The following is a 21,088-nucleotide window of genomic DNA, read 5'->3' on the forward strand; positions in this document are numbered from 1 at the left end:
AATAAACAGGTTGTCTGGAAGCAATCAAAACCTTGGCTAGAATTAGATATAGAGATTGAAATATAAATGGGAATGCCTGCTTCACACCTTTTGGTGAGGTGTTACTCCTTATGCCATCAGTATCAGAAGTCAAGCTGATGACTAGCTGTGAGCCTCAGAACCTCTTGTGACACTTCAGTTGTGAATCTGGCTCACAAGACTCAGTTGGTTCAATCGGAATCGTTTTAGGAAAACTAACATCGGGGTTTGGGGGGAGGGGTTAGTAAATATTTTCAAAACAGTATAAAAATATTAATTTTATGGTAATTTTGGTTATAGATTTACTTTTGAGTTCTTCTATGAAGTTGTAAATCAGGCTATAATCAAGTAAATAAATATGCTGTCCCTACATGCAGACAACTTCACCTTTAAGCATGCTCAATATGTGTGCAACTCCTCATATGCACATCGCGTTGAACCCAGAAGTGTCCCAAAAACATCACAAAAACGGGTGGGGGCAGAACGGGTTGTTTGCAGGCTTTTTCAATGGTGTTTCAAATATATGTGATTTCACTTAAATGTATGGTGTCCTGGAAAGTAAACCCTATGTAAATTGGGAGTTGCCTGTATTCACTTTAAAGTGAGCCATCCTGTTCAATGAAGCTTATTGTCAATTAAAATTGTGGAAAATTAGTTACATATCAAGCTAACTTTTAAAATATTGTTCAGAACTATTAATGCAGACAATTCCAACTTTATTCCTTGTATTCCATAGATTTGCCTCACATTTAAATGTGAGTGAATACTTTAAGCTACCATTCTAGGGGAAGCTCAATTACATTATGCATGGATTTTTTCATAAGTAAGTTGTTACAGAAAGACTGAAACAAAACACCTGTTCATTTGAAGAAGATCTCAGAGGTCAATAGCTAGTGAGACTTTCCACCCACATTTGGAATTCAGCAAAAAGAAAAGCTAAGCAAGTAAATGCAGATTAGTGTTACAAAATCTGTCAAGAAAGTACAGTGGTACCTCGGGATACAGATGCTTCAGGTTACAGACACTTCAGGTTACAGACTCTGCTAACCCAGAAATAGTACCTCAGGTTAAGAACTTTGCTTCAGGATGAGAACATAAATTGCACGGCGGTGCTGCGGCGGCAGCGGGAGTCCCCATTAGTCAAAGTGGTACCTCAGGTTAAGAACAGTTTCAGGTTAAGAACGGACCTTCGGAACGAATTAAGTTCTTAACCCGAGATACCACTGTACTTGCCTCAGGGAACATTTAGCCTCATACTGTATTCTTGGGGTCCACTCTGTTCTCTAGATAGTGGTGTTGGAGCCAGTGTATTTTGCTCTACAAGCAATTTATTTGTATGTAGCTGGCCCCATAAAAAAACTGGTGCCACTAAGCAGTAAATGCTTCCCAAGGGAGGAGCCTGTGCACATAAGCTTAGCAGTACATACAGATATGGATGTTTATGTGATGTGTTCACACATGCTGCATAGGAAATAAAAAGATGTAACATCTCTTAAAATTAGAAAATAATTTTTTGTTAGAGCAAAATATTTCATGACCCCAAGTACAGCAATCGGCTTGACATTCAAAATGCTGTAATCCTTATCCATTGTTTGTTCCCAGAACACATCTGGGCACAACTCTGTCCCAAATCTATCTTGAGTAGAAAGCACTTCCATTGCGTAAGTTGACTATGCATTACACTTTAACCAAGAGCACTTGACATTGTATAACTGTAAATATTTCTGATTGTACCAAAGATGTCTATTCACATTTTAGATCAAGTGTTCCACATCACTGAATTCTTGGAAATGCAAAACTGTTTCTTCCTGACCAGTTTCCTGTGAGTCACTAATATACCTTTGCAGGAAACTAAAGCAGAAACTGTTGTAATAACATATGATTTCAAAGGGGTAATTATAAATTTGGGTTGTGAAGTCTTATTTCAGGCGAGGGGAGTGAGGGACAGGTTATGGTGTGTTTGTGATGCCCATGACAGTTTCTCCAGTTTGCAAATGTGCCAATGGGTCCAAAAATGTCAGTGGCTGAAAAGGTTGGTATCCCCTGATCTCAGAACACCTGCAATAATTTTCAGCCATGAACTGGAATGCCCAAGGTTTTCAATTTCTGCCTTTATATTGGAAAGCCCAGGTTGTCCATATCTTCGCTACTACTTGCAAGGCACCTAATCACACCCATGATTGATGCCCAGGAATAAAAGTGTATATATATGGCATAACTATATGGTGGAAACAGAATTGCAGTTGACCCTTGAAGAGCAGGATTGGATGACCTTGTGGTACAAGACAAACATCAATCTATGTTGGCAAATGTGAGGGAGGTATTAGCATGTTAATGGTACCTGACACCAAATTGGATGGCTCATATGTCATTGAGCTCCTTCCTCATGTGCTGGAGGGACTGCCAGGATATTGGCACTTACTGGCACATGTGGTGGGACAGTTGTTTGGCTGGGAGTAGAAACAGGTTAGGAGAAATCAATCATTTTGGAGACTGAATCACGTGTCCTCTTTCCACCCCACTTGCTCCCCCCCCCGAATGCAAATTTAAATAACGCCTTGAGTAGTTTTCAGCTTGAAATCCCAAGTGTTTCTCTTGTCCTCAAATTGTGATTTTAAACGTGTGAGTTGTGCACATACTACATTTTCATTCTAGCTGTTCTTCTGTGTACAACAGTAAGCGTTATATAAGTAACCTCTAACAGCCAGTTAGGCCTCCCTAAGTTTAGGTGTGCCTAACTCTGCATAGAATTAGGCTGTTAATTGTTTTGCTAAGAAGTAACTATAACATTGTTCTCTAATTTGGTCTTTGAAGTGATGAAAGATAATTTGCTAGACAAAATAGAACCCCCCACAGATTCTCGTGTGTGTGTGTGTGTGTGTGTGTGTGTGTGAGAGAGAGAGAGAGAGAGAGAGAGAGAGAGAGAGAGAGAGAGAGATGGTATAGCAGTGTTTTGTGTCAAAAGACTTTCTATCTTATTATGTTGCTTGTGCAAGCCGTTTTTTCCTTTCATGGCTTCTAATTGTGTAGTAAGAGCCGTTACAACAATCAGTTGCAGCTCGTAGCAAAGCTCAAACTTGCTGATGCAGTTAGTCACATTTTAAGAGATCATTGACCCATCAGTAAGACTCTGACCACCTCAGAGATAAAAAGCTAATGTTCTATTGGCCACTTATAATGGAACAGATTAAGAAATGGTGTAATAATTAACAAAGGTAATGGAAATGTGCCTTTTAGTTCTAACCAGTATATGTCAGTTGCAGGTTTTATCTCTCTTTTTTACTTTAGTACAGCATCTAAATGTAATATAAAAAACTGATTGCCATATGTCACTAGAGAAAAGCAGGGCAATTGACATTTATTAGCAGCCTTACTGTAGCATTCTCTTCTTCCATAATTTTAAAATTGTTATCCCATATTCTTCTGTGTATTAGATATTAAAAGCAAATGAAAGGTGAAATGTGTTTAAGGCTTTACAAGCATTTGAGCAAATAATTTTAGGATTGCTGCATAAATATTCCTGTCTTAAAAACGCATTTTTCAGATAAAGTAACTTGCATTGTTACTGGCTTGGCTATATATTGGGGTTTATACCAAAAGGCAGCTTAAGTTCTGCTTGTTGCAGGTGATTAGATGGATATCGGTTGATTTCAGCTGAGGGTGTGGGCAAGGTGCTTGATTGGGTCTGTGCCATGATGTGCCTGCTTGACACTTGTCCTTTCTGATTTTATAACAAGGGTCAATGAATGCCTCATAGGCCTCCATGAGATGAAACACAAAGCATTCCTTAGCATTATGGGAATGAGCCTCTGTGAGCCTCAAGCTCATACGCACCTCCCTTCTCTTTCTTCCTCCTGCATGGCCACAAGTTCAAGCATTGCTTCCTGTTTTAAATTAACCATGGTTTATTCTTACGTCTTGTGGTTTAATGTTACTTCTAAATTCAACTGTTCTTGCTAACCTGAACGAGTGAGTACTTGCAGGTCTGATTAAAAACCAACTGTTGTTCTTTCTCATCTAGGCAATTATAGTGCAGTGTCAAATTTATCATCTTTGGGGCAAGATGCTCAGATGGATCAACAGTCTCTTGGATGAATCCAGTTATTTGGATTCAGGTATACAGTGGTACCTTGGTTCTTGAATGGCTTAGTTGTTGAACAAATCGGCTCCTGAATGCCGCAAACCCGGAAGTAAGTATTCCAGTTTGCAAATGATTTTTGGAAGCCAAATGTCCAACGTGGCTTCTGCTTGAGTGCAAGAAACTCCTGCAGCCAATCGGAAGCCGCGCCTTGGTTTTCGAATGATTTCAGGAGTTGAACGGACTCCCAGAATAGATTAAGTTTGAGAACCCAGGTACCACTGTACACACTTAGTTCTGCTGCGGTCACGTAGTTTGAAAGCATAGCGTTAGATGCAAGATTGTATCCCCAGATTGTAAGCATTTAATTCCAAAGCAACAGTTTTTCTTTTTATTATTGTATAGATTTAGCTACAGTCTTTGTGTAGAAGATGCAAAGCTATAAATAATGTAAAGTTCCCCTCTGATTATACAAAATCTCATTGAAAGTAGACATGGCTTGGGAGTGGGTGAATTTTTTGTAGCCTACTCCTACATAGCAAGAATTGCATGAACCTCAGCCCAGGTAGCTAATGTGAGAGAGAGCCCCACAATCTTGGCATTGACACTCAGAGATTGCAGTCTGAATGAACATCTGTCAGCAGTGATTTGGAGTGCTGCCACTGAAGAAGTTTGTTCCCATCTGTGGTATCAACCTCTAGGAATGCTGAGTGAAACCAGCGTTCTTCTTTCTCCCCCTTTCCTGTTCCTCCATTGAAAGGGTTTGTTTTTTAAAAATTAAATCAGAGATTAAATTAAACCAGTGTGTTTTAATGAAATCTGAGATTATGATGATTTTGTCAGGTCAAGCATGGAGTGCTTTCTTTACTTAGGTGATCTTCTATTTCTGAATTGACCTTTGCAGGAACCTAATTTAGTGGGAAACATTCCCTGCTGTTTACAGAAAGTAGCTTAGTTTATATCTCTCTGTGTGTAGTACAGCTCCTCCTGTTTTTGTTACTATGATTTAAGTAGTGCCTCAAAATAACCATAACCCTACTATTTGGGGGAAATGCATTTCTCCCAGAATCAAGCACAATACAGCTTCTCCAGAGTTGTTAATGCTCTAGAGGCTCTATCTCAAATTGTTTGTAGTATTTTGTTTCCTACTTTCAGGAAGTTCTTTAAGTTAGGAGGAATGAGCAAAGAATTGAAGTGCTATTGAAGTACTAATAGTATTCTCAGGTGCTGAGTTATGATGGCTGTGTAATCTAAATGGTGCCACTGAGAAAGAAAAAGGTATCAACATGTTTAGAGGAACCCCTAGGTTTGTAAAAGTTATAGGGGAAAGCTTTAGGAACAACCCCCCTCTGCCACCCAGCAGCCATAGGAGGCTACATGTATGTTGTCTGGGAGGCCAAAAGCAAGAGGAGATCATAGAATCATAGAATTGTAAAGTTGGATGAGGAATTGAATGGAGAATCCCAAAAGGAGACATTGTTGGATGACTAGAACCCTGAATATTAGTACTACACACTGCAACATTTTGTTGCAGTTTCCACTTGTGTATTTTACTTTCTCTTTATGGGTAAGACAAAGCAGAGGTTGGATGGCTATCTGTCATGTATGATGTAGTTGCAATTCCTGCATTGCAGGCATTTGGATAGATAGACACTTGGGATCCCTTCCAACCGTAATTCATTGTATATTTGAACTCTTGTACTGATATTACTTCTATATGGCTATTGGTTTTAAATGTTTAAATGGATTGATTTTTTTTTTTACTATGTGTACTCTGCCCTATGGGAAGAAGGGCTGGATAAAATTATAACAGAAGTAAGTTAAATGTAATACAGTGGTACCTCACAAGACGAAATAAATACGTTCTGCGAGTTTTTTCGTCTTGCGAATTTTTCATCTTGCGAAGCACGGATTCCCTGGGTATTAATGGTTTTAAGAAAAAGGAAACAAACTTGCAAGACGTTTTCGTCTTGCGAAGCAAGCCCATAGGGAAATTCGTCTTGCGAAGCAACTCAAAAAACGAAAAACTCTTTCGTCTTGCGAGTTTTTCATCTTACGAGGCATTCGTCTTGCAAGGTACCACTGTATACTAATGAACAAATGGGGCAAGTGGTCTTAAACCTATGCTCTGTGGGGTTGACCTAAACAAATTATTTACTCTTGTCATTCCTCTGTCACTTTTGAACTCTACAACTCAGAGTTAGCAAACTCCATCCTGTTGATAGTAGGTCAGTGCCTAAAGTTTCATCATGCCTTTTGTCAAACACTGCATAACCTTTAATCTCTGCTTTGGCACTGCTGTTTCCAGCAGTATTGCATCTTTCTCAGAGTTTGTGGTTCATGATGACCTTGGCTGATCTTTTTCTTTTACCAGACCCATTTAAATCCTACAGATGTTATTTGAAAACCTTAGCCTTGGATTAGGCAACACTGAATAGTGTTCTCAATTTCTCTTTTTTTACCTTCTGTCTACTTCATCCCTGCCATTATTTTCTCTTTATAAATTACCTATAAATACTGGGTTATTCTTTTTGTTTCAGCTGGATGTCATCAACCCATGTTCTTCACTGTGCTGTTGAACTTGGAACTGTTTTAAAGTGTAATGTGGACAGTTGCTCATCCACAAGATCCATGAAGCCACAATAAATAATGTGTGTCTAAAGCACCCATACCCAATTGATCCTGCCCACTGCATCTCACAGTCCTCTTTCACTTTTGGTGTGTCCCTTTGTTCTGATTCTTCCTAAACTGAACTGCTTTGGTAATTAGAGTGAGCTCCTGATTTTTGGCTTTGATGCTGGGTTATAAATTGGTATTGTTATAGTGAGGCTATTATTGGAATGTAGTTGAAATCTAATAAAAAATTTATTTCATAAAAAAAGGAATCTCAGTTTTAGATTCCACTTGAAATAAAACACTTGTCTATACTAGGGCAGAGAGTAAATAAATATGTTAGGGTAGGTTTAATATTGCTCCAGAACTGGATTGATTATAAAGTGTGTGTGTGTGTGTGTGTTTATGTTTATGATTGTATGCCTCACATAGTCATGCTACAATGTAGAGTCTACTCATAGTTTTCTAAGGATTTGGTGACCTCTGATGGGCAACTAAGAATATGGATTAAATGAGAGGGAAATGTTTCTTATTGTAACCTGCTCTGGGTTCCTCTTTAAGAAGTAAAATAGAATATAAATAATTGTTTTATGTGTTAAGTAATAAATGCTTAAGAATTTTATTGAGCGTTGTGCTTGTTTTTTAAAAATATTTTACAGAAGATCAAAAATCTGGAATACGTATCAGAGATCTTGGGCTCCTGATTTCAAGTGGAAGCGTTCATGATTGTGCGTGTTTTGCCATCACTTCAGAAAAATGCCAGATGTGAGCAGAAGCTGATGTCCAAAGTGCCAAGTAGCAGTGAACATCCAGATTTGAATAATATGAAAATCATAATATTTCAGCATAGAAACATGACTGAAAAATTTCATTGGTGATGTTGTCATCTCCTTGTCTTCATGCCTTTTAATAAACCTGGATATTTAACTAAAAGTTAACAAACACAGCTCAGTTTTAGAGACAATAGTACCGTATCCCTTAAGAAGTCTGATGCTGGTGAAGCATGTTTCCCAGGTTCACTGTGACTCTTCGCTAGGGACCAAAAAGTAATAAGGAACATCCCATAAAAGTCACATGGATAGAAATGGCTGTTGGACACCATAGTGTTCTGGGCTCTTTAAAACACAAACTGTACCATTATTAAGTCATTCAGTTGTAGGATACATCTCAGTTTGTAATGTTTTATTAGAGATACTTAACCACCTTCCAAAATCAGTAGGATGGAATTTTTTATTTGGGTAATTTGTATGAAATATTAATATTGCTACCCTTTAATGAATTGTTTGAAAAATGAAGAGTGATTATAAGTCACATTTTAAGCACTGTGTGTTAAATGAACTATTACGTTAAAATTTTCTTCATAATCAAAAACCGGAACAAACAGCATGTCTGCAGCACCTCAAATTCATATTTTCTTTGGTGCACCTAGCCTCCCAGCCTCATTAAAGACTTCTAAAGAAGAGAGGTTTTCAGCCTCTACTGCTGAAAAATGGCAGAAACTTTACTTTTCATTTCCTAAGGACACTTTTAAACTTTGTACTAGAAAATGTATGTGTCTTGAACATGTAGATCATCGGACACCGGATGATACAGAATTGACTGCTCAGTCCAAAGATCACTTCCCCCCAGATGGTGGTAAAGAATATGGGTTGACTGATGTTATTTTGACAGACTGTAGAGCTGGTGCTGGAAAAGTAAAATTACTCAGCAATGAAGCTAAGCACCTTCCATATCAGCAGCCTCTCACTGATATAAAAACAGGTGAACCAAGCAAGCAATCTGAAGATGCTGAAGAAGGTACCAGTAAGATGCATAACCACCATACTATTCCTCCCTTGGCTTCTTGTACCGAAAAGTTTAGCAGAGGTCTGGAGTCTATAGGACAGGATGATAAACCATCAGATGTTCAGTGTGCTCATTACCAGCTCTTGAATCAATACTTGGAGGGATGTTTCCCACTAGTAAAGAAAGAATCAAAGACTGGAAAGCCACTAGATGTGTATTCAAATCTTCCAGTTTCAACAGACACTGAATTCCTTAGTATTCTGACTTCAAGCCAAGTTGCTCTGCTTTCAGGAGGGCATGCTGTAGGACAAAATGAAACACAAAGCAAATCTACAAAGGCGAGTGGAACAGAATTGGATGGACTTTGTAGGGAAGATGAAGCATCCACAGAACTGCATATTCAGTTAAATGAAAATGGTGGTTTGTGTGCAAATATCACTGATACAGATAGCTCTCTTGAATTGTTTGACTTTGATAGTACCGTGAAAAGCAACTCGTATTTGAGAGAAAATAGCTTTCAAGAAAATGCTGATATGCCTACAGACCATTTGTGTTCATCTGATGATAAACCTAAGAAAGAGGTACATTATATTGAACCATGGAAGAAAGGAATATTGTGTTCTCAAGTCAGCCACTCTTCTAAAAGATCTCAAACATCTGAAGATATTTCACCGGCAACTTACATTACACTTGGAGACCAACAGCAATCAAAGAAAGTCAAATTGATTTGTTCTTCAGTTTGTGCAGTTCCACAAATAGAGCAACTGAGAATTTCGGGGTTTAAGAAAGTTTTGAAACACCCATCCCTGCTTAAAGACTGTTTATCCAAAGGTCAGAAGTACACCGTCTTAGTCACAGTTCTACATCCTTGCCATATTAAAGAAATACAAACAAAGCCAGGATCTAAACTGTCCTCAAGAGTCCCCCTAGCCACAGTCGTAGTTTTTGATCAGTCTGAAGTACAACGAAAGATTGCATTGTGGAGAGCAGCAGCATTTTGGTCACTTACAATGTTTCCTGGCGATATCGTGCTATTCACAGGTGAGGGTTAAAATGGCACTTATCAGTTCATTTTTGACATTTTCCATAGGAAGTATTTTAGATAGTGAACTGGTTGATGGTATATACCTTTCTGCTGAGTCTCGGGTACAATGTTAAGTGTCTCCTGAAACACATTCCCTATTGTAAGCACATTTATAAAAAACACACTACAGCTATAGAGATGTGGTAGAGGAGTTGCTCTCCAGCCCCACCCTACAATTAATGCTTCCTAGCTATTAGGAACATCCAAGAAACCTCTATCAAACAATATCATGACAATGCATAATCTATTTCCCTCCGTTCCCCACATTTGTTTTTAATACTGCCTCAATTCAAGGCAGCAACTGAATTGGAGCACAATTAAATAAGGGATTTTTCTTTTCTCAACATGCATCTGCTCAGTTTGGATGATCAGAAACAACCTTTGCACTCACTTCTCCTTCCCTTGCATGTGGCATCACTGTCAGTTTGCAGCTTAACGATAAGCATGATTTGCTGTTGCACTGGAATTGAAAAGCATTTAGTGTTTGCCCTCCAAAGTCAGGGTTTGAAGTGAGTTTCTGATTTTTGTTGGGAGGTCAAGTGCTGATCAGTGTTTGCCACAATGATGGAGGAGAAAGAAAACAGTTGGTGGCTCAATTCATAAAAACATGGATTGGAGGCTTGGCAAAATTCTTATGCTATCTCCGAAGACTCAACTTTGAAAAATCATTCTTTTTCGCCATCAGAACTGTATTTACTGTCGCCCTAACAGAAACTGGCAGTGGTGAAGGGTTCTCCACAATGTGTTTTGAAGCCAAAATTTGGATTCAAAGCTGGACTTTTAATATTACCATATCTTTGCCCACTTCAGACAGACTAAATATATAAAAAGTCATGCAAAGCTTGAACAACTTGGTGGTGGCTTTCAGTTTTTGAACAGGGGCTAGTCCAGTTTGTAGATTTGAAGTGGGATATATCTGTGTCATCGTTGTCCGCCCCCCGGTGACCTGGACTGAGGTTTCTTCTCTTCATTGCAGATGTGATTATAAATGAGAATCACTGGAATGGGGAAATATTGCTGCAGTCAACGTTCACTAGTCGGTTATTGAATCTTGGAAGCTGCTCGACTATTAATCAGAACAAATGTGAGCTTTAATACTTTGCATACAGTGAACTCTTGTCCCAATTCATGATTTCCTTAATAATTTAAATCTAGTGTTTCCCAAACTTTCTTGGAATGGTTGCATAATATCTGTCAGATGGCAGTGGTGGTTGCTCGTGAGTAACCAGGCAGGACTCAGGCCTGTCTTTTACAGGTTTTATTTTATTTTGGTGCAAACTATTTACAGTGCAGAGCCACAAGTTCATGTCTACCTCAGTCGCTAGCAGAATCCGGGAGTGCTTGTGTCCTGGACCTCCCCCAACATAAAAGTCTCATTACGCCCAGCCATTTCCTTCCTTCTTTGCACTTTAGACTTCTGTGCAGGGTGGGCAACGGAAGGGGCATGCTTCCTTCCTGGCCGGCTTGGCCAGGAGCGGTACTGAGGCTCCCAATAGCATCCTCTGGTCCTTTCACCTCTTCCCTACTGGAGGTGGGGCTTTCCTCATCACCGGAAGAGGAACTGCTTCGCAAGATTTTCGGAGGCTCCCTGTAACACAACTGCCCCTCTGTTTCCCGCCCCTCTTCTGATGGCAGTTCCCTGACAATATCACTTCTTTTACTAAAGTTCATACCCTTCAGACAAATTTAATCCAAATATTGAGTGCACGAGGAGCACTAGAATATGTGTGGCATACCTATGGCCCAATCAAACATTTTTCTACATGAAATGCGCATGTTATATGCTTGTCCACTTACTTTCTTCCCTATCCTGCTGTCCCCAATAATACTTCTGTATCCCAATATCTACCTGAATTTCAATCTAGGGTCAGACATTAGGTTCAGGGAAGGCATGGGTGCAGGTGATGTGATTGAGCATCAATTTCTGTCTGCTGATAAGAAGAGCTGAGGATGCTCTCGTGGAAAGAAATTGAACAGGGCCAATGTGATTTTTAAAAAATCCTGAATAAACACACCATACTCATCAGATAAATGATGCCTTTTTTAAACACATGAATCACAGTGGCAGCATTCACACATCATGGTAAACCACATGGCAGATATGCAGAAGGCTCTTTCATTCCTTCCCTCTAGCCAGCAGTAGCAGCAAACCATGATCCCTGGAGAATCATGATTTGTTCCACAGCAAACAAACTATGGTGTTATCAAGGTTTGTGTTTGGTTTACTAATCAAGGTTTGTTTGGATGAAACAAGCTATGGTATAAGCTTGGATACAACAACATGGATTGTTGCTCCCACTGGTTAGTGGAGAGGAGCAAAACTATGTTTTACCCTGATGTACAAATTGTGCCTTTATGAGTGCCTTCTGAGTGGTATTAAACTAAGTTTTACTCAGTAGAGCCGCTGAAATTCACGAACATGACTAAGGTCCATTAATTTCAATGGGCTTACCCTGAGTAAAACTTAGTTAACTATCACTTCTGATATTGTATTTGCATTGAATATATATCTTTAAAATTTATTTCTAACTCCTTAGACACTTATTTTGGCATTAAGTAGTACATAATTTTTAAATTATTATTTCTGAATTAAGTTAAGAACATTGCTAGATATGCTTGCGAGTGATATTTTGATCTGGGATTACCATAGGTGAAACATACAGCCCCCCTGCCCAAAAATTAGAGGTATTTTTAAAATTTTATATGTGTTCTTTTCTAGTCTCGCATATAGTGGATGTTAATATTCTCCAGGATTTGCTGGCATATGTGTCTTCCAAGCAAGCCTATCTTCAAGCTCTCCCCCAAAGGCAGACCCAGACTTTGAACAATATACAACATATTCAACTAGATCAACTCAAACCAGATAGATTGGTGCACGCAATAGTGAAAATTATCAACATCACTGTGCTATCAGGTCAGTTGACTTTTTAATCCTATATTTCACTGGGGCTGTATCTTGAGATTGAAAAGAATAAGGTGGACATGATAGTTCCCTGGCTACAGATTTTAAAAACCTAAGAGTAGACCTTGAAAAGATACCTCCCTCTGACTTACCTGTCTGAGCAAAAACAGCCACTAAGAGTGTTAATACAACTATTTCTTCTGTGACATCTTTCTGTCCTCACTAAATACTTAAAAAGACTTTGCAGAACCCTCTCAAGGAGAAGGGTGGAGCATGGTACCTGAAATACTAGATAAGAATACTAGATAAGAAAATGGTCATTGTTTGATTTATGAGGCTACCTGAAGTTTCGCTTCTTATAAATAATGTTTCCATTTGCTAGGTATTGAGGGCTCATCTGATTTAACAACATACCTTACTAGTGAAGCTAAGCCAGTGATTTCGGTGAGGTGGCTCACATGGCTAACGACAGAGCCGTGTGCTCTGTCCCAGATTCTTCAGTATTAATGATTAATAACATAGATAAGAATTGACGATAGGTCTAGATTTCCTAAAATGAGTGTATGATGGGAGAGCTATTACTTGGCATTCTCAGAGAGCAAAAATAATGGCATGTTCCTTTCACCAGTTCATCTTTTTAATCTATGTAGCACCTTCCTTGTTCCAAAAGTGAGATCCTCAGAATGCACAGATATTTCTGACATTCTGAAAGAAATGCCTTCTGAAACTGATTAAGGGTTAACTCAAAGTATTCACTGTAATACCTGTTTTCAATTTTGTTCATTTTGGAAACAGGTTATTGATTGATTCATGGATTGATTGCATTTATATATGTAGCATCATACATAAAAGAGTTGCTGCTTGTTAATGAATTTTCATCCTGTTTGAAAGGAAGCTTTTATGTCCAGGATGCAGAGTACTATATGGCTTATTCCATGTGCCCAAAGACTTATTTTTTTAAAACATCCCTTCATGTTCCACATAGTAACCCCTTTTCAAAACCAAGGGGACTTTCAAAGTACATTGTGATCTGGCATGGAGATCTGCTGTTCAAAGGGGGAAGGTCAAACCAAAAGTAGTTCATTGTGTTGTAGTCTAAAACAGCATATAAATACAATATATTTGATGGGGCCAGGTCACTCAATGTTTGGGAAAAGATTTTCAGGAAATGTTGATCATCCATTAACTTGTACCATTTCCTAATTGTGGTTCATAATAGTTTCTGAAAATATGATTGTTTAATATGGTGTAGTTAACCAGGTTCCACCTGATGCATGTTTAGCTGAATTGTTAGTTTTCCCCTCTTGCATATAATTTTATGTGTCAAAATTCTGCTTTACCTAACATCAGTACCCTCAACTACTCCCCCTTCAACTTCTATATAAATCACGTTTGCGTTTGCAATATTTTATCTTTAGAATCTACATACAGTTACAAAGGAGAAACAAAAAGAAAAATTATTTTAACAGTGGAACAAATCAAGGACCAGCATTATGTCTTGGTGTTATGGGGTGCTCTATCGGCTCACTGTCCTCAGCTTCAAAGGAAAAGAGGTAAAAAGTCACTACTTGTTTTAATGCAATATTTGTGGAATTCTTTGTGTAATCCATTGACATAGGGCAACAGAAGGGAGCAAACAGTATGTTATCATTTGACCCTAATCTCCTTTTTGTTTGAAATGGCTATCTCATACTGTATAATACAAATGCTTGTCAAATATATGGCTGATTTCTTACTTCTGACATAGCAATAGCAATCATTTTTGCAACTGCTTCAGTTTGTTTCCAGATAGTTACTAACTAGTTAAAGGCTTTTGTGTTAAGCAACACAAATTCACACAGTAGTCTTGATTTATGTTAGAACTAGCAAACTGCCTATCGTTATGTGATATATTTCCATGTATATTGCAGGGTCATCTTGTGTGTTCTCCTGTGTGTCCCTGTGCAAAAATATTAAGATTTCTGCTCTTTAAACAACTGCAGGTAGCTCACTGCTTTTTATAGCATTTATTTCAAGCTCTGCTTTGTTAAATTAAGGCAAAGAAATCTAGCATTGTGCCCTTCTTTGTCATTCTACCTTGCAATTTAGTCTACAGTTAGTTTTGTGAGTAATTTGAAATTTCAAACAATTTGTGTTTAATCATTAAAGGACTATATCTGGAAGGTAAGATAAGACTTGTGTTCTTAACTGTCCAAATATCTATCTCTGTTGAAAAATCCTAAATGTTCCTATCAAGACTACCAGGATCAGGAGTTCACTTCATGCCAACCAGGGCTGTAGGTCATGACCACTGAGCATTATGATTGACTCACCATAGAGCAGCATGTGGTGGTCATTCATAGTACTACTGAGCATAGGAAAATAGATCAGCATACAGAGGTCATTTCTGTTGGAAATCAAAATATTTACAAGCCATTATTTCATTATAAATACATTAATTATGTGAGAGTGTAATCTTGAGCACGTTCCTCAGAAGATATAATAACATTTATTCTGCATATAAAGAAGTGTTCATACGTATTGAAATTGAAATACCACTATCTTTTGTTGCAAGGATTGTAAAGAGATGTTGGGCAGCAGTTTTGGTCATGATCTGTAAGCCAGGAAATTGAAATCTCTTCCCAGCTATGAGTACACTAGGAGACCTTTAGCGGTTGCCTTCTCTCAGCTTGATTGTAATGAAATATTCATCCAATAGGAGCAAGCCCAAACCATGCAATACATGACCTGTGTGGGAATTGACCATATGATATGTGTCTATGTCATTGGCATAGCTGTCAACTTTTTCCTTTTTTTAAGAGAAATTCCCTTATTCCAAATAGGATTCCTCTCAAGAAAAGGGGAAAGCTATGGTCATGGGTAGGCAAACTAAGGCCCGGAACCGGCCCAATCACCTTCTAAATCCAGCCCGCGGACGGTCTGGGAATCAGCATGTTTTTACATGAGTAGAATGTGTCCTTTTATTTAAAATGCATCTCTGGGTTATTTGTGGGGCCTGCCTGGTGTTTTTACATGAGTAGAATGTGTGCTATTTAAATTGTATCTCTGGGTTATTTTTGGGGAATAGGAATTCGTTCATTATTGTTTTTTTCCAAATATATTCCGGCCCCCTGCTGAAAAAGTTTGCTGACCCCTGGTCTATGTGATTTGGATTCTAAAGGCATTGGCCCTGTGCAAACTTTCATTGGCTGAGGAACCTGTGGCCCTGCAGATGTTGCTTGACTACAGCTCCTAGCATCCCTGTCATTGGCCGTGCTGGCTGGGACTGATGAAAGTTGGGGTCTAGCAGCATCTGGAGGGCCCCAGGTTCTCCACCCCTGCTTTACATTCATACATGGGACAGATGCATTTGGTGAGTAGGATGGGTTGGTCCTGATGTGACTTCCTCCACCACTCATAGCATCTCCCAAGCAAGATGTTTGTGTAAACTAGGCAAATTTATCTGGTTTGTAAACACTCGAAATGCTGTGTATTTATTTTTTGCATACAGCATTGAAGGTATTCCTCTTTTTCATCATCTCTGAAAGTGCACTATTCCATCCAAAGTTTTCTGTGGCTATTAACAAGGAATTAGAATCTAAAATTCTAAGTGGAGTTATTATTTTCTTCTTAGACCACATATGGGAATTCAAATACCTATTTGTAAAACACAGTCCTATCTCTGGTGAACTTGAATTGCATACAACACCATGGACATCTTTGGAGTGCCTCTTCGATGATGATAGAAGAGCTATTGAGTTCAAAGAGAAGTTTCAGAAGGATGTCAGATCACTGATGGGTATAACTACTCTTGCTGCACTTTTGGAGGAGAAATGTTCTGGTGAGATTTTCATTCTTTTTTCCTCCCTCTTTTTAAACGAGTGGGATTCTCTTGCTCCTTTATTAAATTGTACTGAAGGGCTTTGAGGGGGCAAATCGCAGCAATTAAAAATAAAACAAGGAGCACACAATACCAAGTATCTAATTAAATTAGAGTTGTCCCACATCTGTGCAATCCTGGTGATTGAATGCCAACCCAAAGGGAAATATGTTTAATGCTCTTTCAAGAAGTATATGGACCATTAGGAGAAGAGAGGTCCATGTGTCACTCCCTATGTCCTTGTTGATCTAATTTGGTTCAGTGAAGAAGAGCTGTTTAGGCTGCAATCTAACATACCTTAAAGACAATCCAATTGAACTCACTGGGGATTACTGTAGACTAAGATTAAGATTAGAATAAGATTAAAATTAGTTTACATGATAGTGCAAGTAGCTACCATTATTCAGTTGGCAATAATGATTTACCTGTTTTCTTGGCGGCAGAAGAAACTAGACAACTCCTTTATGTTTCCATAGGAATGATCCAAGTGAAAGCCTGCATCTCAGAGTTGAAGTTTGCTGTTGCCTCTTCTCCACATGGACAACTTGTCTTTGATTATAAAACATCACTGCAGCAGATATTTGCTTCTCTTACTCAGATCACCTATGCGGGCTGTGCAAAATGTAGACTTGAACTACAGATAGATGATAACAAGATCTACAAACAGTGTGTTGGCTGCTTACCCTCTAATAAAGTGAAGATATTCTACAGGTAAAAAAGTGTGTGTATAATGAATGTATAAATGAATGAATGAATGAATGAATGAATGTGTGAGTGAGTGAATGAGAATCAGTTGACGGTAGCTGCCATGTTAATATATTAATCTGGCCCGCAGGTGTATTATTGTGAAAGGGGATACATTTTATTTATACTTCTACATTCTCTCCATAACATTGTTTTAAAGGGAATCAATCCAGTCTGGTGAAATGCTCCCAGGGTCAGATTGAGTCAATTACATTCACTGGGCTTGTGGTTTTCTGTCACCCTACTCTTACTGCTTTGGTATGAATGGGTAGTAGAAAAACTGATAATACTTTGTGTGGGTTTTTCACAGAGGGTTGAAGGGTAAGTAGATTCTTCTGGTAGATGAAGACAAATCCTACGGAAGGGCAAATGTACAGCTGTGTGCCTTGGCATCCCTATCCTGTTGCAGCCCATAGCAATGGGCACCTTGCGGAGGAGCCAAGTGTCTCACACTCCTTTCTAGGAATTACGAGATTAGCAGGCCAGGTTATAAATGCAACCTTTTAATATAAGCATTGTTTACACCATTTAAATATTGAACGCGTTTATGGTGTATAAACCCGAAAGACCATCAAGTTCCCATTTAAAGTATTAGTTTAGTTTTTATGTCCTTCCATATACCAAGCAAACAATGTTGTGGTGCAACAGGATACAAACACCTCAGTCTAACAGAAACTGTGTTTGGTCAGTGTTACAGAACTAAGTGTTAATGCATATATTTGTATAAATTACTATTACTTCATTACAAAGTGTGATCTTTGGGTTGTATCAGCCAAAGTCCATCCCAGTCACACAAGGACTTCAGCTTGTGCAACAGAACTTCCCCTTCCACTCCTCTCTTCCAAAGGGAACCCCCAAGAACAGCTTTGGTGTACATGCAGGGGGAGGAGTTGGGAAGTTCCATTGCACAGGCAGAAACAGGATATAGAAACAGGATGATTTCATTGGATAGAAATCTCTATTTTTATCTATCTGTTTTGGTGATTCCCATGGTAATAAAAGTTGCTGACAGAGCTTGAGGCTGAAGTCCAAAAGGTTTATGGGTACCAATGTAACACAGAAACCCCTGGAAAACTGTTGGAGCAGCAATTCATTAAAATCTAGAAACAGCATCATGTTTTAAGAAGCCAATTACCTTGCTGAAATAATTCAGCAACTTCTGTTGGAAGAGAAACCTCACAACAAACACTAGGTGGCAGTAGTGGATAGTTTATGCAGGTGGGAAACCCCCGCCCCACAAAACTCACAGGTGCATCTGACTTTATTGTGTATAGCAATAGCTGATATTTGAGGTGGTCTCTTTCAGAAATGTTAAGGGCTTTGTAGCAACTCTGCAGTTAGCCTTCACATGGAGACAATTTACTGTAGAGAGAGGCAAATGGCAGGTTTGCCCATAGTCTTATACACTGAATTTTGTACAACATAATTTTGTACTTGTCTGCAAGAGAAGTATAGAAAGCCTATTGTGAAAATCCTATTTGAAAGGGTTTCTTAAATGAATTTATCACCTACCGATATTTCTTTTGCCTGTTAGATTTGTTGAAAGGCAAATACTGGATCAGATTTGCATTTATGATTATGGATTCTTGTCTGGTTTAAGGAACTGCATGCAACAATTAAATTAACATGACATTTCTCTTTCCTGGTCCCCTTAATTGCTCCTTGGGTTTCTACAGCTTATTTTTAACTCTGCAGCAAGGATTGAAAATAATGGCATGGCGGGCAGTTCAGAATGTGAAAGTGTGCTTTGCATCTCTCTTTCTCTCCCTGTATGTATATTAATGTCAAGTTTCTATTTCAGGTGTGGGTATGTGAATTTACATCCTGCCTTCCGCCTCCCTCCTCCCAAAAATGGAATTTGAAATACTATAAAAGTTAAAATCTGATTGTTGTAGTAAAACCAAATAATAGTTACATCTAAAGGTAAAGGGACCCCTGACCGATTCTGGGGTTGCGGTGCTCATCTCGCTTTATTGGCCGAGGGAGCCGGCGTACAGCTTCCGGGTCATGTGGCCAGCATGACTAAGCCGCTTCTGGCGAACCAGAGCAGCGCATGGAAACTCCGTTTACCTTTCCGCCAGAGCGATACCTATTATCTACTTGCACTTCGACGTGCTTTCGAACTGCTAGGTTGGCAGGAGCAGGGACCGAGCAACAGGAGCTCACCCCGTTGCCGGGATTTGAACCGCCGACCTTCCGATCGGCAAGTCCTAGGCTCTGTGGTTTAATCCACAGCGCCACCTGCGTCCCAATAGTTACATCTACAAGCCTTTAATTTCCTGTAGTAGTTTTGACTTTATAAGAGCATGACGTTTGGTGAAATCTTTCCCAGTGACCTTATCAGGAACTGATAATGCTGTAGTTAGAAGCCAGTGTCCTGTGTTAATTATTTAGTATATTTCGAAATTAAGCATCTCAACCTGCTTCTCTTTGAAATTGCAATTTATTTGTAGTTGATTAAAAGTATTAGTGGGGGACTGAAATAGCTGCTCAGCTGCCAACCGATTTGGTTCACCTTAATTGCTTGCATACAGAGAGCGAACTGATTAAGCACCACCATTAGTCAAGTGTTTGGAACTTCAAAGCCGAGAACGTCCTTGACTCAAGAAGCCAAAAGTTAGATATGCTTGAGTATACTTTCCCCCCTTGAATTTATTCTGAATCACATGACCTGTTTGAAGGGTCAGCTGCAAACATGTATTTATTTTTTATTTATTTTAAAAAGCTTAGTCTTATTGCTCTACTTCTCCCCCCCCCCCCCCCGGGCTCTACTTTTGTGTATTTGAACAACAAGTGGAGGTGTTCATAAGTATAGAGCTTCATGCCATTTATTACTAAAATAAATGAGTGGTACTATTTTCTTTGGGAAATTATAAGATGTTGTCTTTAGGCACAGCCCTCTTTGACACTGGATGGGTCTCCAAGATCATCATTTCAGTTTTCAGTTATAGGATAGAGAACAAGATTCATAGCATGTTTCAGAGGCCTGTCCTGTTTCAAGATTTTAACTGCACTACGGTTAAACTTGTTTCATTTAAATACAGCTTAAAAACTAACAGTATAACTGCACCATAACTTCTCCCCCCTGCAGCCCCCAATAAGCACTCAACTGTATGGTTGGGGGATTCTCAAGAGCAGGCTTCCTCAACCTCGGCCCTCCAGATGTTTTTGGCCTACAACTCCCATGATCCCTAGATAGCAGGACCAGTGGTCAGGGATGATGGGAATTGTAGTCTCAAAACATCTGGAAGGCCGAGGTTGAGGAAGCCTGCTCTAGAGCAAGGGAGTTGCAATCAATAAGCTCCCCAAACTGTATTTTATTGTGGTTAACTTATTATAATACCTCAGAATAACCAGATATATGTACTCCCCTCCCTATACAAGAGGCTGAGTCAAAAGAACAAAGGTCTTGATTGCATTTCCCCAAAGATCCTTCCAATATAGAGATCTTCTCTCTAAGCAACAATGCAGTTGTGCTTGTGCCTACGGATGCTTGTTCATCTGGAATTACAGGGGCTTGAAAATATGAGCATATAATTTCGTGGCAACCTTTTGAACAGAGGCTTTTCTTTTTAGAAATTAAACACTGTTCTTCTTAATACATATTTTATTATTTAAAATGCCCAAATCCCTGATATTCAAGTACATGAGTTCTAGAAGGAATTAGAAATTCTTCACTTAATCATAGTTTCCCCTCTTGCTCATGTCTGGAATATCCGAATAGTGTTGCAGTCACTCTGGCTGTAAGTATTCAGCTTCTAAAGTGTCTTATAAATATATTACCACTTAAAAATACAAGGAAAGGCTACTGAAACAATACACTAGCATATTGTGTAGAAGCAAATTTTGCCTGCTTGTTCAATCAAGGTACCTTACCGAGTCGTTAAATCAAGATAATGCAAGAAAAAAGAACTTGTCATGGATAACAGTATGCGACTGAATGTGATAATACTCTTAATTATCTTATCCTCAGGTTTAATGAAAAATTAAGCCATTAAACACAAG

At 38.9% G+C, this 21,088-nt stretch overlaps 1 protein-coding gene across 16 annotated transcripts in view; it reads left to right on the forward strand.

Annotated features, from left to right (window-relative positions):
• SHLD2 (shieldin complex subunit 2) overlaps nucleotides 1-21,088 on the forward strand; it is a 30,302-nt gene that overhangs the window by 6,996 nt on the left and 2,218 nt on the right. For 13 of the 16 annotated variants that reach the window (XM_083614650.1, XM_083614647.1, XM_083614658.1 and 10 more), the window contains 6 exons: nucleotides 7,369-9,535; nucleotides 10,555-10,662; nucleotides 12,298-12,492; nucleotides 13,899-14,033; nucleotides 16,094-16,300; nucleotides 16,816-17,050. In XM_083614650.1, the coding sequence (XP_083470776.1) occupies nucleotides 8,095-9,535; nucleotides 10,555-10,662; nucleotides 12,298-12,492; nucleotides 13,899-14,033; nucleotides 16,094-16,300; nucleotides 16,816-17,050 (2,321 nt within the window). In that variant the 5' untranslated portion in view covers nucleotides 7,369-8,094. The remainder of the gene's footprint in view (nucleotides 1-7,368; nucleotides 9,536-10,554; nucleotides 10,663-12,297; nucleotides 12,493-13,898; nucleotides 14,034-16,093; nucleotides 16,301-16,815; nucleotides 17,051-21,088) is intronic. The other 3 variants (XM_083614652.1, XM_083614651.1, XR_014548296.1) reach the window with 2 other exon arrangements.

Source organism: Podarcis filfolensis, assembly GCF_964270895.1.
Source record: "Podarcis filfolensis genome assembly, chromosome: 5".
In the NCBI taxonomy this organism is placed as follows: domain Eukaryota; kingdom Metazoa; phylum Chordata; class Lepidosauria; order Squamata; family Lacertidae; genus Podarcis; species Podarcis filfolensis.